The sequence below is a fragment of the Megalops cyprinoides genome, chromosome 24 (assembly GCF_013368585.1).
Source record: "Megalops cyprinoides isolate fMegCyp1 chromosome 24, fMegCyp1.pri, whole genome shotgun sequence".
Lineage (NCBI taxonomy): Eukaryota > Metazoa > Chordata > Actinopteri > Elopiformes > Megalopidae > Megalops > Megalops cyprinoides.
The window spans coordinates 22435680-22453025 of record NC_050606.1 but is presented as its reverse complement, the minus strand read 5'-3'; the positions used below and the strand labels follow the sequence as shown (position 1 = coordinate 22453025).

The following is a 17346-nucleotide window of genomic DNA, read 5'->3' as shown; positions in this document are numbered from 1 at the left end:
TGAATAACAGGAATCTACAGATCCTGGTTGTGGCTGTGATATGCTCTTTGAAGGATAGGTTGCTGTTCAGAGTTACCCCTAGATTTCTGGTAGCTGTGGTTGCCATTACCTTTGTGTTGTCCACGCAAACTGAGAGGTTCCTCGGAGGGGTCGTGAATACTGGGACATAGACTGTCTCAGTCTTATCAGTGTTCAGCTTGAGCTGTTGTTTGTTCATCCAGCCCAAGATGTCTGTGAGACATGCTGAGACTTTGGGGGTGATGTCCATCTAGGGAGGGAAGGAAATGAACAGTTGGGTATCATCTGCGTGTAAATGATACGACTGGCAATGTGCTGTTATGACCTTTCCAAATGTTCTGATGTAGAGGGAGAACAGGAGTGGTCCCCGCACTGATCCCTGTGGAACACCTGTCTTCACGGACCAGGGTGAGGAGGTAGAGCCCTGCCAGGAGATCTGGTAGGAGCGGCCTCTGATGTAGGAGGAGAACCTTTCCAGGGCTGTTCCAGTGATTTCCAGGGCCAGCAGCTCAGACAGGAGGATCTGGTGGTTGACAGTGTTGAAGGCAGCTGATAGATCTGGGAAGATAAGGACAGAAGAGAGAGGCAGCTTTTGCAGCTTGCCGTGCATTAGTTACAGCAATGAGGGCAGTTTCTGTGGAGTGATTGGCTTTGAAACCAGATTGGTTAGGGTCAAGTAAATTGTTAGCGGTTTGGTTAGACACAGCACGTTCTATAGCTTTAGAGAGGTATCTATATAGGGAGACCGGCCTATAGTTGTTGACTAGAGAGGGGTTCAGAGTGTGTTTTTTTATTACTGGGTGGACCCTTGCCTGCTTAAGGGATTTGGGGACAATACCAGAGGTTAGTGAAGAGTTAACCACATGAGAGAGGTATGGAAGGATGGTGGGTGCTATTTCTTGGAGGAGAGGTGTTGGTATTGGATCTAGAGCACTTGTGGTTGGTTTATGAGTCAAAATCAGATTAGGATGTCAGATTCAGGAAGAGGTGCGAAATGAGAAAATAGGTTAGAGCTCAGGGGTGAATTTGGGGGAGACTGTTACATAGGAATATGGTTGAAAGCTGAATGGATCTTGTCTATTTTCACCTCAAAGAAATTAGCAAAATCCTCAGCAGTGAGGGTGTTGACACTTGGGGGTTGAGGAGGGGAGAGGAGAGATGAGAAGGTTTGGAAGAGCTTACCTTGGTCATTGGCTGCATTCTGAAACTTTCCTTCCAACTTCCTTGGAAGTATTTGAACTTAGCTGAAGTCCAGTGAAGCAGTGAAGTGCACTAGGAGAGATCTACAGGCCTCTCTGCAGTTCTCAGGGTGGATCTGGATTCATGCAGCACATCAGTCAGCTATGGAGCAGGAGCAGATCTGCGGGGGGGCATAAGGACACAGGGCACAGGACATCAAGCATATCTTTGAGATGAGAGGATAGGGTGTTAGTAGCTGAGGTAGTTGTTAGTTTGGAAAACTGTGTGAGATCAGGGAGAGTATATACAACTGAATGCTGAGTGTGCTGATTATATAAGTGTGTGATACTCAGCACAGCTTCTCAGTTTTCACAGGACAGTAGCAGGACACGTGGCAAAAGGCACAAACACACACACTGTGACATCGCAAGCTTTTATAACGTTCTCCATGATTCCTCTCCAATAACTGAATGAGGTTTGCAATGTATGGAGGTTTTCTTCCACTCTGTACCTGTAAATGTTACCACTTCAACCCCCTCCCACTGGTCCTGACTGCCCACTTTCATCCTCAGTCTATGAGTGATTCACTGAGGCATAAATGGCAAACAGTGGCAGATTTAACTGCAGAATACCCATGTTCTATTTTCTCATGCTGTTGTCTACCATTGTTGAAATGATCAATCAGAACAGTTCTTCACGACAAACTGCTTTGCAAAAGTGAGTATCCTCTCAGTTACTCTCCTAAATGAAATAACGAGCAAGACATTTGACAGCTGTCATTTACAGGGCTTATGCAGGGTACTCTGATCACCATCCATTCAGGAACGTTAGCGGCGGCTGTATTCCGTGGTGCATGTGAACAGTTTACTGGGAATAATAGGGTGAGGACCATGACCTGGAACAGTGTGTGTGTGTGTGCGCGGTCACAGTGGCTGCGTCTGTGGTTGCAGACCTGGCAGGATGAAAGTGTGGCGATGACTCTCTGATCTGCCTGACATGCCACGCCCGCAGGTTGCTCAGAACACCTGAGCAGACGGGGCGCGCGGGGTAGTTAGTGGGTGAGAGACTCACAGCCTCGCCGTGCCTCGCCATGCTTTGAAGCCTGCCTCAGCTGTTCTTTGTGGCTGCTGGAGAGAAAGAAAAGGGGGCAGCTCAGCTGATGTCTCCTCTCTGTTGACCCCCCAGAGAGTGCAGGTGCTGCTTCCAGCAAGCCCACTCCACACCATATATGGGCCATAACTGGGTCCCAAATGGGTCACGTTGTTAGTTCAGATCAGGCATGCTTTCAATCATTCAGAGGGATCTGTGTTTTGAAACAAATGCTGTGTGGTGCAACAGATCAGAAGATGGTTGCAGGTTTGATTCCTAGATGGGGCACAGCTGCTGTACTCCTGAGCACCAAGCTGCTTCTGTAAATGCCCAGCTGTGTAAAATGGATGATACATGTGAAAAAAGTAGGCTAAGTAAGTTGTGCTGGATAAGCCCATCTAAGGAAACACATAACGTAATGCTGTCTGTGACCCACAGATATCAAGTGAAAAAACACAATGCTCTCAAAGCAAACCTACCCTGCCTGATACCACTGAGGCACTCCCTTGACTAGCATTTCACTGAAGCTACTCTTACTTTCTCTCTGATTCCCGGACAGCTCTGAGCTGCCAGACAGAACCAATAATTCACAGTCGGCTGGACTGTTCCAATGTAAAATTGTCAAGGGCCCTTGATGTGTGAACACATCTCTGTTCAGTCAAATCAAACATTTGTGGCTCGTGGTAAAAGCTAACGCAGATTGTCTGTTGCCTGTATGCATGAGGACACTGTATTTTATACATTTTGTTTATTTTTTGAATTATTACGTCAGTGTCACCTTGATTCACTTGTACTTGCACAGTGTTTTCTGGTTGACATGCATCAAAGCTGCCTTGCGTATATCACTCCTAGCGTGGCAATTTTGTACGCTATTTCTAGGCATTATTCTTACTGCATGTTGACACTAGTTGTTCAGATTTGAATTATCGTAGCACTTAAGTTTGTATTCAGTATAGCACTGGTTATTATATCACTGTCTGATTATATTATTATTATTATTATTATTATTCAGTATAGCACTGGTTATTATATCACATCTGAACATCACATGCTCAGATGTGTCTGTTTCTGTGTGTTTCTGTGTACTGCTGTTCAGGCATTTATGCACCTTTGCTTTGTAAGTCACTCTGAATGTCTGTCAGATGTCTAAATGTGAATTTAATGAAATAATACTGGTATACTGCCCGTGTTTCATTATACCGTGTGTAAGATTCCTTTTTAGAGCAGGATGGATTTACCTACTGTGTGGTCTCAGTTGTGGGCTGGTGCTTAATGGAATCTGGTGGCAAATACCCACAGGAGATTGGAGCACTGATCCAGTGTTCCCTAATGGATAATTACAGCACTCAGTTAGGACACACTAATGAATCAGAACCAGGAAAGTGTGTATGGAGTGCTTGCATATGATACTCTGGGTCTACAGTTACTCCTGAAAGATTCAGACAAGACAGTGGCATTAGCCCCCTCAAAATGCCAGGGCCTCAACCTCACAGCCCACAGTTCCCCAATTTGGCATGATGCATTGGATCTGGAGACTGTCACATTGTGTTTGTGGTGTTCTTTCTGATACCCAGCCATGACCTTCTGCTAAGGAGGAATTGTGTTTGTAGATTCCCATTTAAATGTTCATTGAAATGAAATATGTACAACCCAGCACTGTTTCTATTAGGATGTTTTCATGGTGAAGGGGGACTCTGTCTGCAAACTTCATATCTCTGAACCACTCTGGAACCTCATTGTACAGTTTTTCTCATTTATACAGCTAGACATGTATCATTTATACAGCTAGATAGATTGTGGGTTAGTACTTTGCCCAAGGGTACAACAGCAGTGTTCCAGCATGGAATCAAACCAGCAATCTTTTGGTTACAAACCCTGCTCCCTACCACTATGCCACTTTGCTGCTCTCAGTTTTTTTCCTGTACATACTTATCTACTGTCATGCAGTAGCAACTCACGCTTATGAATCCACACAAATAACAATTGGATTTGGGAGCAGATTTTGATGATTGAGAGCCAGAACTGTGTGTTTTAGATTTCCTTTAATTTAATATAATTTGGTTTTATTCCATTAGCTGGCTTGTCGGTGCTCAGATTTCGGCGCAGTGGCTAAGTGAAGGGAGCTGCATAATGAGGGGATTTCCTGGCTCTTTGCTCTGCTTTGAAAGGGGCTGACTGCGTGCTGCTCTCTGATCTGGGGACAGTCGGCGTCATTGATAAATTAAGCATATTCAGGCCCCATGTTCTGTGATCCACCATCGCTCCACACAGTGTCATTGTGCGTGTGATCCGCCTTTTATGAATGGAGTTGGGCCATGACGTCAGAGCTGCACAGAAGTGGATACTATAACCCCAGTGTGTCTGTGCAGGGCATGACACTCAGTCGGGGAGACTGTGAACATTGAATGATGAATTTGAGCATGAACTGCTTTTCATTTTGCACACCAATCATTTTAAAATGATCTTTGATCTGACATGCACGTTAAGATGAATTTAGCCCTTGTTTGTTTTAAGGGACAGTCACAGATTTCCCCTCCCAACAGATTTGGGAGACCTGGTGAGAGCTCCAGATTCTTCCAGATTTGTGTCCGCACTTCCAGCTGGGCTGGGCCATTAGTAAATTAGATTAGATAAATGGCGGAGGACTTCATAGATCACCCATTAATGACTCACTGTCTTTCACTGCATTGTATTCAATGTGGTGGATTCACTTTTTTGCACACTTTTTTTGTCAACTGAATTATAACAAAAAGATCAAGCTACATTAAATAATTCTGATCACAGGGAATCAATTTTTTCACTTAAAGCCATTTTATATTTGTTATAACCAAACTGATTTAATGGGAACTGGCAGCTTCCTGTGGGCTGAGATACTGCGTAATATAGAATTAAAGAAGACATCAGCTGTTTACTAGGTGATCCTCGTTTGAGATTAGTGTTGTTGTATAACTGTCAAAATCAGGTTCAGGGTCATCACTGAATAAAAAGAGAGGCTAGGACATTTGCTGTAACACCATCACACTCATGAAGTCTTAGCCTAGCCTTTGATTTCTGCCGGCTTCTTTTATAATCCCTTTGGCGCCAATATGTTTTATTGCTTCCCTGGAGGCTGGTGAGAATAGAAGTCCCCTCCCAAATTAAAATGAATGTGATGCTGAGAGGAGGCATGGATGTTACTATTTGCCCACTTCCTTAGTAATCGGAAGGAAACGGGCAGAGTGTTTCAGTCACTCAGGCAATCTGATTATCTGCGGTTTCAAATCAAATGGATTAGTTTTCACAATTATGTCCATGTGAGAGTGCCTTTAATGAGCTTGAAAGAGCACTAATGCTCATAGTAGAAGCTGCAGCAGTGTGTTTTCTAAGTGTCCCTATGGATGTGACACAACACAAGCCTGCATTGGGACAGTGGTGCTGTTATACTCTTGAGAATGGTAATTCCATCATTTGCATACCTGATTCTGATTCCACGCATTGTTGTTGTAAGTTTTGGGTTATGATTTTTCCGCACTGGCCACCACTCTTCCAATCCCATGATTCAAAGATTCAGGGATATGGAAAACAGAAAAGATGGTGATTCAAACTGAGTTGGATTAATCTAACCAAAAAGCTTGCTGTCCTTAGCTTTGAGTAATACATTTAAGCAGGTGCCACCTTTTTTCCCTTTCTTACACTATATTGTGAGACTGGTGGTTACTGAAATAAAAGTATTCAGTAAGAAACATTTTTTTTTTAAATAATATTGTACATAGTGAAGGACAAAGCTCTCTGTGGTTAAATTTAATCTGGGACAGAGTTGGAGTCCAAGTCTTTTTAATGTCTGTTTATGTTTATGTATTTTAAAGTGTTGTGCTTTACCTTACACATTGACTGTTTTGCAGGAAATGTCCTGATGGATTTGATTGTATAAAAACAGGAAGGAACCCTAATTATGGTTACACCAGTTTTGACAGCTTTGGCTGGGCGTTTCTGGCGTTGTTTCGTCTGATGACACAGGACTACTGGGAGAACCTCTACCAACAGGTACCATTGCCTTTTAAGATGCTGTGAGAAATGTAAAAAAAACACTCACAGAAACTAGGCCGTAAGACAACCTTTTTAAGCCCCATTGACTTAGTATGTGCTTGGTATATTTATTCAATTTACTTATGACGCCAATACTAACAGGGTTCCATGAAAAAAATACATGTCTATGATTGGAAATGGAGCTATTGCTGTTTTTCATAAGCGCAATCATAAGTGACATTCAGCTGCAAACAAACTGGCCACCGTACTCTTTTTCCACATGCAATGCTTATGAGCTATCCATGTCAGTCTTACTTCTGTATTTGTGTACACAAGTCTAGTAATGCTCAAAATTGTATTTTTTACAGGGACTAACAGATAAGGGACTAAAGAACTTGGGTGTTCTTACTTTGAAGTGGTTTTTGCACAATACGTGCTGTTAGTCTGCGGTTAGGACCATGTATGCTGTTAGCCTGCTGTTTGCAGCACACATATTGACTTGATCTTTGCTTTCGGAGACGGTAGGATTATTGGTGGAACCCAGACATCATTCCAAGTTAGCTGAACTGAAATTTAATAGTATTCTACTCCCCAAGTTTAGAAATCTCTTCCAGTGAGGACTACCACTTGTCTTGAATCTTTTAAAACCCATTTGAAACCATTTGTAACCAACTGAATTTGTGCCTCACCTTAGTTTCCCTTAGTTGGTAATAACAGCACCCTGGAACACTTTGTTGTAAAGTGTGCTGTGTTTAAAAAATAAAACCTAATTGAAAGCTTTGAAATGACACCTAAGCTCTTTTAAATCAAGGCTAGTAAAGGAAATTGGAAGTTTCGTCAAAGAAGAATATCCTAGCTGCATACAACTTGTTACAATGTTACTTGTTACAGTGTTACACACTAAAACCCAGATAGTGGGATTTGACAATAGGTAGTGATTGTCTGATTTTCTGAAATCTAATTGGCCTGTGAACTTAAGCAACTTGTTTCTCTGGTAACATCAGACCCTGCGGTCAGCGGGGAAGACCTACATGATTTTCTTCGTGCTGGTCATCTTCCTGGGCTCCTTCTACCTGGTCAACCTGATCCTGGCTGTGGTTGCCATGGCCTACGAGGAGCAGAACCAGGCCACCATCGCCGAGGCGTGGCAGAAAGAGCGCGAGTTCCAGCTCGCCATAGAGCAGCTACGCAGGGAGCAGCAGGTAGCAGCGCGCCTGCCTCAGAATGGACACAGGACATCACTCATTAATGGCTTTGCTGTGTTCAATGTTGTAACCCATTTTAGAACTCGTATTCATTTTGCAGCAGTTGTGTCAGATTCGCTGACTGATTGAAGGGTTGATTATTGATTGGTTGGTTGATTAATTATTAGATGGATGGCTGAACCACCTTTTCCCAGGGTCAGAGAGTAGTTTTTCATTTTTATTTCCCAGGGGATCCTGGGCTTTCTGTTTTTTTTTAAATACCTTGGGAAAATACACTGTGCTACATGTTCAGTGCTTTGTGACAATCATGATTGTCAAAAAAAGATTGATTGACTGCTGCTCAATTGACTGATTGGTCAATTGCCTGATTGACAGATGATCTGTTTGACTGATTGAAAATATGTTGAGTATTATATAAAACACCCTTATTTGATTCCCATAAATATTTTGAGTATTGTATAAAACATCCTTATTTGATTCACAGAAACATGTTGAGTATAGTACAAAACATCCCTATTTTATTCACAGAAATGAGATATTCCTGAGTGCATTTGTGGTAGGGGATCCATGTTCATGCATCTGTTGAGCTAGGTTGCAATGCTTGCTGTGACCTCTGACCCCCATCCATCCCTCAGGCGATGGCCCACAAAGCTCAGGAGACAGACTCTGTGACGTCCCCGGAGCTGTCCCCGTTCACACTGAAAGACGCCAAAGAGCGCAAGAAGAGGAAGAAAGCACAGAGGACGCTGTCGGCGGGGGCCGCCGATGAAAAGAAGACACCAAAGTTGGACACAGTGGATGGACCCAGGGTAAAAGAGCCACTTGTGTGTTTGAGGGCCCATAACACAAGTACTCAAGCATTTCCTCTGGGATAAACAACGACAGGATATATCAGAATATATATAAGAATTACCTTTAATACAATGTGATTCAATACGATGTGATTCAATGTAGTATGAATCGATTTCAATACAATATAATTCATTACAATATGATTCAAGATAACCTTAAAGTTATAAATAAAGCTATTTTATGCTTGAATAAGTATCTATGTGTTAGTTCATTATATTCCTTTTAGATAGTTTCAGATAGATATCTGTTCAAAAATAACTAGGATTGCCACTAGTGCTCTATCTTCATCAAAACTGCTGCCTTAATATGAATAAAAATAAATAAATAAACAGTGCTATAGATTTCACATGCAACATGGACACAGCTGTACTGTGCTTTTGTACCAGTGAATCAATATGAATCCATGTATTATTACACACCTAGCTGGAACACAATTTCAACCCCAATAGTCAATTTAGATCTGTCTTCCTTTTGTTCTGGGTTGTTGTGGGGCTTAGACCCTTACATCCCTGGCCTGCTCTAATGGTGCTTCCCCCCCCCCCCCCCACCCACCCAGAGCCTGTACCCCTGTCTGGGCCGTACTCTGTCATCCCGCACCAGGAGACCTAGCCAGATCAGCATCTTCACCTTCCGTCCCCACAAGAAGGAGTCAGAGACTGACTTTGTGGATGATGAGTGCAGCCTGCACAGGACTGGGCGGAGCCGTGTGGGGTCCCTGATCGTCCCCTGGACCCACAGGAGGACCAGCGAGCAGAGCGCGAGCAGCTGCTGCTCCCCGGTGTTCACCCCAAGCCTGACCGTGAACGGCAAGCTGTCCCTGGACCAGAACGGCACAGCCGGAATGAAGACTCTCTCTGCCATGCTTCTGCAGGAGTGGGCCTCAGAGAAAAGCAAGCAGGATGCAGTGAGTAGCGTACTTCTTAACAAAGGTTCTCTCTTGTTACAGCTCTATGAACTCTGAGCTCTAAAAGCCTTAGCAGGAACCGGTTTCAGGGCTGCAGATAGAGATGCTGGAGTCTTTATGGTTTTACCAGCACCATGCTTTGCAGAGAGTCCAGTGCTGTTTTTTTCTGTGTTGTTTATAAGCCAGCATTAACTGCTTTTATATGTTATATCTGTGTGATTGGCAGACGCAGGACCATGAGCCATGGGCAACAGCGATTTGTAGACCGATATTGTGTTTCCCTGTTTCCCTGTTTCACCCCGCACTGCTGAATGGTTTTACCTTCAGAAAGCCTGGGAAGCAAAAAAAGTATGACTGTAGCCTGGAAAAAGAGGGTGTGCTGTGTGTGTGTGTGTGTGTGTGTGTGTGTGTGTGTGTGTGTGTATGTGCATGTGTGCACATGGGCATGTGTGTGTATGTGAGTGTATGTGTCCCTATATGTGTGTGTGCATGCATGAGCGTGCCTGTATTAGGGGGGTGATTGTGAGAGATCAAAGGAAAGCCCAGGTGTGGTAGAGGCCCAGAGGAGCTCTGCTAAGACAGGTGCATGAGCCAGTGATGCGAGGCACTGATTGCTCACAGAGTGGGGGGTACTGAAGCCAGACACCAGCAATCTATCTCTGTTAACCCTCCTGTTGTGTTCCGGTCAAATTTGACTGATTTACAATATTATGTCTGAAAATTTTAGTGTATTTCATCTGATTAGAATAAAGCTCCATGACATTGTCCACACAGGCCATCTGAAAACACAAAAGAAATTTAGATCATTTTTATTAAATTCAGGGGGTTTTATTCAACTTTTGTACATCTGTGGTGTTCCCGGTAAAAAATGACCGGCCATTAGAAATTGGACACCCTGCCACTCCCTAACCCCATATGTGCATGTGTGCATCTGCTGTGTAGCATAATTGTGACTGGCCCCGGTGCAAATATTTTTTCTTGCCCGCCCCCCCAAACACAAGCGTACGCTTGTGTACACACACAGGTATGGACACAAACACACACACACAACCACTCCAGACAATTCCAAAACATTATTTATGCTGCTAACTTGTCCATTTGCTGAAGAACACTTGCTTCTTGCTAAAACGTTGAACTGTTGAGAAAGAAATTGACGTCACAACATCCACGCAAGTTATCACGAATGACAGGGAGCAAGGTCATTGGAGAAACAAATTAGCATTTCCCAGCAAGCCTTCTTCCTTCGTAACTTTTGAGAAGAAAGCAAACAAATTAAATAAGTGGTGGGTAGAAATAATATTTATTTTTAATAAAACATGCAGTTTTGGAACATTTCAATAAGGACAAATAAAAATACATAGAAATAGGCTATGACTCAAAACCGTAACTGTTATACACAAGTTGGGAAGGTGGTATATATAGCTATCACAATTACAAGTAACTTTTCTGGTATCGTTGAATGGTCACTTTGAAGACGTGAAATGGTCAATGCGCGAGAGGGCCCACCTACAATAGTAAAGCAGCAAAAAATTGCCTTCCTACAGGGGCCCCTGACAGCTTCTGCCCCTCCTGCTTTGAACTCTTCCTGACAGAGCCCATCAAAACCATAATGATAAACATGACCAACTTGACAGACGCGTGTACAAAGACAACTGGAAGGACCAGACAGATGTGGCATGGCAAAGTGTTAATGTGTAAACAGGCTTTGGCCTATGTCCTTTCTTTACTAATAAAGTCACAACAGTCAGATTTGACTGGGGACGCCACAGATGTTTGTGCCACTTTTTAAAAAATTCAAAACAAATTTCCTGGTTAAACATTAAAACAATATAGTCTGTGATAAATAGGACAATATTTTTCCTCTTTTATTTACTATAGTCAAAATAATCCATAAATAATGCTACTTTTACTCAAAAATGTGTTGTATAAGCTCAGGTCAATGAAGCCTACTGGCCAAAAGTTCCAAATAGAAATCTGACATAATTAATAGGCATAAAGTTGATTAAAAATATCTAATGCAACATCTGTCAACATCTTTGACTGGGAACACAAAAGTAGGTAACATGAACACAACACTCCCTCTCTGTGTGGGAGCAGCACTTCAGGACTATTATTTTCTCCAGCATGAAGGTTTTACATTCATTAGAAAACTTCATTTTGAACTTTGGTATTTTCTAAAGCCATGAGCCCTTATCCATCAGAAGAATCAATTGAAATGACAATTCCTCAATCTTTGAGCTGAGTGTCTGTATACTGTACTGTATGTATGTGCTGTGTGTTTGTATGTATGTGTGTGTGTGTGTAAAATATGAATCACTGAAATTCTTATTACAAGCTATAAAACCATTCACAACCACTTAAGAAGTAATTAAAATATGATAATTTCCATTGTTGTCCCTTTTTAGTAAACTGTCCTACTGATTTTAGTCATTGTTTACAGACTCAGTGAGCTGTGTGTCATAGATCCTGCATTGTATCCCTTTATGAATGATAAAGCATTTATCATAAATAATAATGCATGCGGTGATGGATGGCAAGCCACATAATATAAGTCTATGGATGACATTATGTGCTAGCACCAGTGTAATGTGACTGAAAAGCACTGAGGGATTTTTGTTGAATCAAGGTAACCCTGGGCACATGGCTTTTCTACAGAGTCTTTGCTTCTGTTTTTGGAGTTAATCCAGGTGATGGGTTGGTCCTAAGTGCCAGGATATTACTTGATTGGTGTTGGTGAGAGATTAACTGTAGCATGGCAAAACATCATGGTAATATATCAAAGCTATATATGGACAATATATGAAAAAATATTAGGTCATATATGTAAGGACTGCATACTTTGATATATGTCAAAAGATACATATAGCGCATTATATTTCTTCTTTAAAAAGTTATACCTTAATCTTTGCATTACACAGAGCAAAGTCATATTGTTAATTTCATTCTGTAACTCAGGGTTCATATACCTTATACTATACATGTACATATTATCAATGATTTGTTGGTATAATTTTTCATTACATTTGAATTCCACTGATTTGCTCATCATTATTCCTGTTATTCACATACTCTGGTTAAGTGCACAATGACACCGCAGTCCTGAGTGTGTGCACTTATCTGAATGTAATTAATGTGACAGCCTTTGGCTGGATTGTAGCACAGCTATAAAGGTACACACATTTGTGGCATCAAGTGCAAGTCACATTTGCGCAGGCATCACAGAGGACGAGGATGTCCGGCCACTCATGTGCGGCTCTGGAGAGAGGGACGGACTAGGATAACTGAGTGGGGGGTGTCAACACTTGGTTGTCTTGGAAATGCACCCACGCACCATAGCAACAGCTGTAGGATTGCTAGTCTGCTGGTATCCTGACTGGTGCCTGATGTGTGGGCAGCTGCAGAGTCTCTGTCTGTGGCTTATGTTTCATCTCACAGGCGGGGTTGGGTCACCGAGGGGTGCAGTTAAGGAATCACCAACTCCCAGTACCTCTAATTTGTGTGAAGTGCTCAGAATACAGAATGTAGATAACACCACATTCAGATTTTGGTGTGTAGTTTCTGGATGCAAATAAACAATCCAGGATGAATTAAAGTAACTGAAATACAATCAGGTGTTGGACCTGTGTTCATTAATAAATTATTAATTTATTATCCTAAATAATAAATACTGGAATAGAACATTTCAGTTCTGAACAGCATTTGCAATCACCTTCTGGAAACTATGAGCATTGCTTGTAATTCAATAAAGGTGGATTAAATTTATTGCCGTGAGGGGAATATCAATAGCAGTAAGTAGTGCAGTTTCCATTGGACATTTTGAAATTGCCTGAGTACTGTCTAATGCCACTGTCACATGTGATGCTCGCTGAAATTCATTCTTTTTTAAGTGTGCTTTGTTTGATCACATTTTAGCTTGGCTTTCATTTGTATATTTTGCATTGGCCTAAGTTTTTTTTTCCTATAAAACACCTCACAACAAATGTTCAAATTATAAACATCTACAGGACGGTTTTAATGAGACAGTGGTGTGTAACAGTGTGTTAACAGAGCGCTCTGCATGTGTTCCTCTCTGAAGGGGATAAACTGCAGGACCGAGAAGAGTACCATGCTGTTCCCCCACAGACTGTCCCCAGAGCTCCTTGAGGAGAATCTTCAGAGGGATAGAGCACCTAGTGACAGCAGCTTCTTCTCTGATGCCATGGAGGGTAAGAGGGCTGTTACATCCTTGTTTAAGTATGTCAGTTTTCACAATTTTCAACTTCTAATGTCCCATACAGTGCGATTAAAATCTTTTAAAAAGCTCACCATTACACCATAAGCTTACATTATCTTAGCACACTGTCTTCACCAGAGTCATTTACATATTGTACAGGTTTTACATTGTCCATTCACGCTTACCTAGGAGGTAAGTGCCTTACCCAAGGATGCAACCGTAGCATCCTACCTGGGAATTGTACTGGCAACCTTTGGGTCTCTGCTACTTGCTACTACGTCACACTGGTCTTTTCACTACTCCACAAAGGGTATTTTAACAGTAGACATTGCCCCTGTGGTGATGTGTCACATTACAAGTTAGATTGTGATGTATTGTCCATCTAAAGATACATTATATGGTGCACAGATGCATAGATCATTACTGCTTTCTATGAAATACATTCTAAAACACACCAACAGATTATTTTACAGAAGCTGTTTAAGGATTTCTTCTTTTTTGTGAGAGGACAAACAACATGAGCATTTGGCTACCCGTGGTATTGATGTCCTATTTTAACTGGAGGCCCGAATCCTGAATCCGATTCGCACGCTTTAAAACACAGAGATTAAGCTCAGAAGCCTCGATTCTCCGGATAAGCAGCAGGCACAAGCTCAGATCAACCAGGACATAATACCGCACATCAATCAATGGATAGAAACACCTCCTAATTTACGACAACCAGCTCTTCAGAGATTGAATTATGCTTGAAGTTCAGCGAGGGTGACAACATTAGCGCGATTGGAATGAAAATGAATGTGGCCTAGATTCCAGCTTGGCAGCAGGCGCACTAACGTGTGTGATCAGGGTCACAGCCTTTGTTTACATGCCAGTCACCGTGACTGCAGGTGCTTTCCTTCAATGTTGCCGTTTCATTCATCAGTGTAATTAAAAAATACAGAACACGGGGCAGAGAGGCTGGCTGAAAATCCTAGAAGCTGATAAGTTTTTTTAACTGTTTGGGTAACATAATGAAGCTTTAATATTTGCTCGGGATTACTTCTAAGTTGTTTGCCTTTTCGTCCAGAGCATATTTTATGCGCAGCACAGTGAAGCACTGATCCATTACAGCTGTCTAGGATTTCAATAGCGCAATTCTTCTGGGAAACAATTGCTGGCGACTGCTGTGTTTACAGGAGTTGTCATCATGAGCAGTTTTCCAGGAATCGTTAAAATGTGCTAGTCCGCCTTGCGCTCGAGGCAGAATGCTACCGAAACCACACCGAGCCGGCTCAAACTAGTGCGCTGTTTCTAGTTTATGCCTCTCCGCCTTTCGTTTTAGAAACCTTTGCATCAAAGAAGTGTTTAATATGGATGTTGTTCCTAACATTGTCCATGTTCCTAATGTTCCTAACATTGTAGTAATATATGCTACATGTCACATGCTTGGCTGTCGTTAAGGGGCCCTATTCTTGTTTTATGTGTTTGTTTCTGTACGCTTAATATGTGTGAGCTGAATTCATTTTCTCTCTCTTCCAGCAAAAGCGCTTTCAGATGGAGTTATTAGCACAGGAATAACATTGCTGGTCTCACTTTGATCAAATAATAGTGTTATAATATCTCACTAACTTGCTTCCCGGTGATGAAGCTATATGCAACAGGGGATCCCCTGTGCGAATGCTGTAGTATCTTGGGCCTGTGAAATATCTAGTGCTCATTAGCAGTGACCTCCAGAATTTTCCCATTTTAAGATGGAACATGGCAAGCCAACAGGGCATCCACAAGATTGGACAGAGGGCACCAAGCTCTCTATTCAGTCATTCCTGTTGATCACAATAAGGACCAAATCTCCTTGAGAAATTGACATGGTATCAAATCAGTGCGCCTGAAATAAGCGATAAATGTGACCCATAAGTCATTGCCGGGGGTGACAGTGCATCATAGACATTAGGTAAGGGGTAGGGTACTGCCAACAACCCTTAGAGAGAGTAGGCTAAATGGAGTATGCAGGAATGGGTGAGATTTGTGCACAAGTTTGCAGGCCACACTCCCTGCCTCTTAACAATGTTTTCTGATTGGCTGCAGAGCTGGAGGGGGCGCGGCAGAAGTGCCCCCCCTGCTGGTACCCATTTGCGGAGAAGTACCTGGTGTGGGACTGCTGCCCCACATGGCTAAAACTGAAAGAGGGGGTAAAGGTCATGGTGATGGACCCTTTCCTAGACCTGGCCATAACCGTCTGCATTGTGCTCAACACCCTTTTCATGGCCCTGGAGCACTACCCCATGACCGATGAGTTCAACAGGATGCTGTCTGTGGGAAACCTGGTAAGGATGCGGGTGACCGCACCGCTAATGACCATGACTAGCTGTGATATGCATGTACTGCATTATGTTTGTGTGAGCAGCAGTCGCTTGTGTGTGGCTTGGACAGAGTCAAACCAGGGTAGATGTGTGTGTGTATGTGTGTTTGGATGTACATGTACTCTTTGTGTATGTGCTTGTGACTAGTGTGTGTGTGTGTGTGTGTGAGTGTGTGTGAGTGTGTGCATGTGTGAATCTGTGTCACAGCTTCTGGTTGTGCCATTGGGATAGGATTTGACTGGTAATCTCAGCCAAAAGGCAAAGTTTGGGCTGTATTTTGGGCTGAGTTCACCAAATAATTCTTTGTCTTATAAAATATTCATTCTTTTCCATTTAATCATGACAGTACCCACAACTTTATTCATTTGAAGTTATAAATAAATGTATTCACTCATTGAGTTGATTCACTCAACCATTGTGCTTTCAATTTGTCTTCATGGACAGGAATTATTAATTCACGAACCAAATTTCATAATGCCTTACAAACCCTGAGAGGTGATTCATGCAGTGCTATTCAGCATCACTAGCTATGCTAAGCTCGAGGGCAATGGCTGGATGATTGAGAGGAGAGAAGTGTCCCCAAATGGTATGAGTGGGCGGGGGTGACGGCTGTGTCACTCTGTGAGTGCCAGCGGGGACCTTGCTGGCGACTGTTGCATGAGAGACCATCACCCCCCGCCTGTGGCACAACAAGAGGGGGGGGGGGGTGTGGTGTAGACCACAGAGTGGACTGGGCTTCTGCGTGTCCCCATGAGGAATGCTGACACCATGCTGTTGGAATGGGGAAGACTTCGCCCCCCCTGTGAGGCTTGAGAGGCGTCAACGGCATCCCTCGATCCAACACGTGCCTGCTTGTGGCACAAACACATGTCCTCAGTACTGAGGATAACAGGCTACCACAAAGCAACCCCCAACCAGCCACACTTTGCGGTCAGTGCCATACAGCACTGTGCGCATGCTGCATCTCAGCCACAGCACGGGGTCCCAGCAGGCCTGAATAGATGAGTGCAGAGAGGTACAACGGGCTTGTTTTTGTTGCGGTTTTATAGCCTGTCTGACACCTTCTGATTGCAAATGATAACAAGTGACACCGCCCGAAGATGTGCAGATTGTTTTAGAGTAAACAGGAGCAGCTTGCTGCTGTGCAGTCCCCAGGCCTTTTCATACAAAGCACAGCACTCAAAAAGCGCAGCAATCATGTCAATTCATCGCTAAATGCTAAGGACCAATTGCATCATGGCTAGATGACTCTATAAGTCTTTTTGAACCTGTTCCTTCAGCCTGGAAGCTAACTACACTTCCATGTTGATGAAACAGTGTAGAATATTTCAGACATACTGTATGTATACATGTACAGGGACCAGAAACATCCCATGAAAAATGATCATATTATCAGCAAATCTTATGGAATACCTACAGGTGATCTTGTGTTTTAAATGAAAAAAAATGTTCCATTAACAATGTGGCTTTTCATGTTACATATGAACAGGCAACAAACGTGTTTACAGCATGAGAAAATCAGAGCAGAGGCTCTTCAGCACT

The 17346-nt window shown here is 42.8% G+C and overlaps 1 protein-coding gene across 1 annotated transcript in view; it reads left to right on the top strand.

Moving 5' to 3' along the window:
- The window catches only part of LOC118771111 (sodium channel protein type 4 subunit alpha-like), a 121640-nt gene that overhangs the window by 51956 nt on the left and 52338 nt on the right, over window positions 1-17346 (top strand). The window contains exons 9-14 of the mRNA XM_036518988.1: window positions 6168-6309; window positions 7296-7493; window positions 8132-8305; window positions 8905-9252; window positions 13328-13457; window positions 15530-15768. Of these exons, the coding sequence (XP_036374881.1) occupies window positions 6168-6309; window positions 7296-7493; window positions 8132-8305; window positions 8905-9252; window positions 13328-13457; window positions 15530-15768 (1231 nt within the window). The remainder of the gene's footprint in view (window positions 1-6167; window positions 6310-7295; window positions 7494-8131; window positions 8306-8904; window positions 9253-13327; window positions 13458-15529; window positions 15769-17346) is intronic.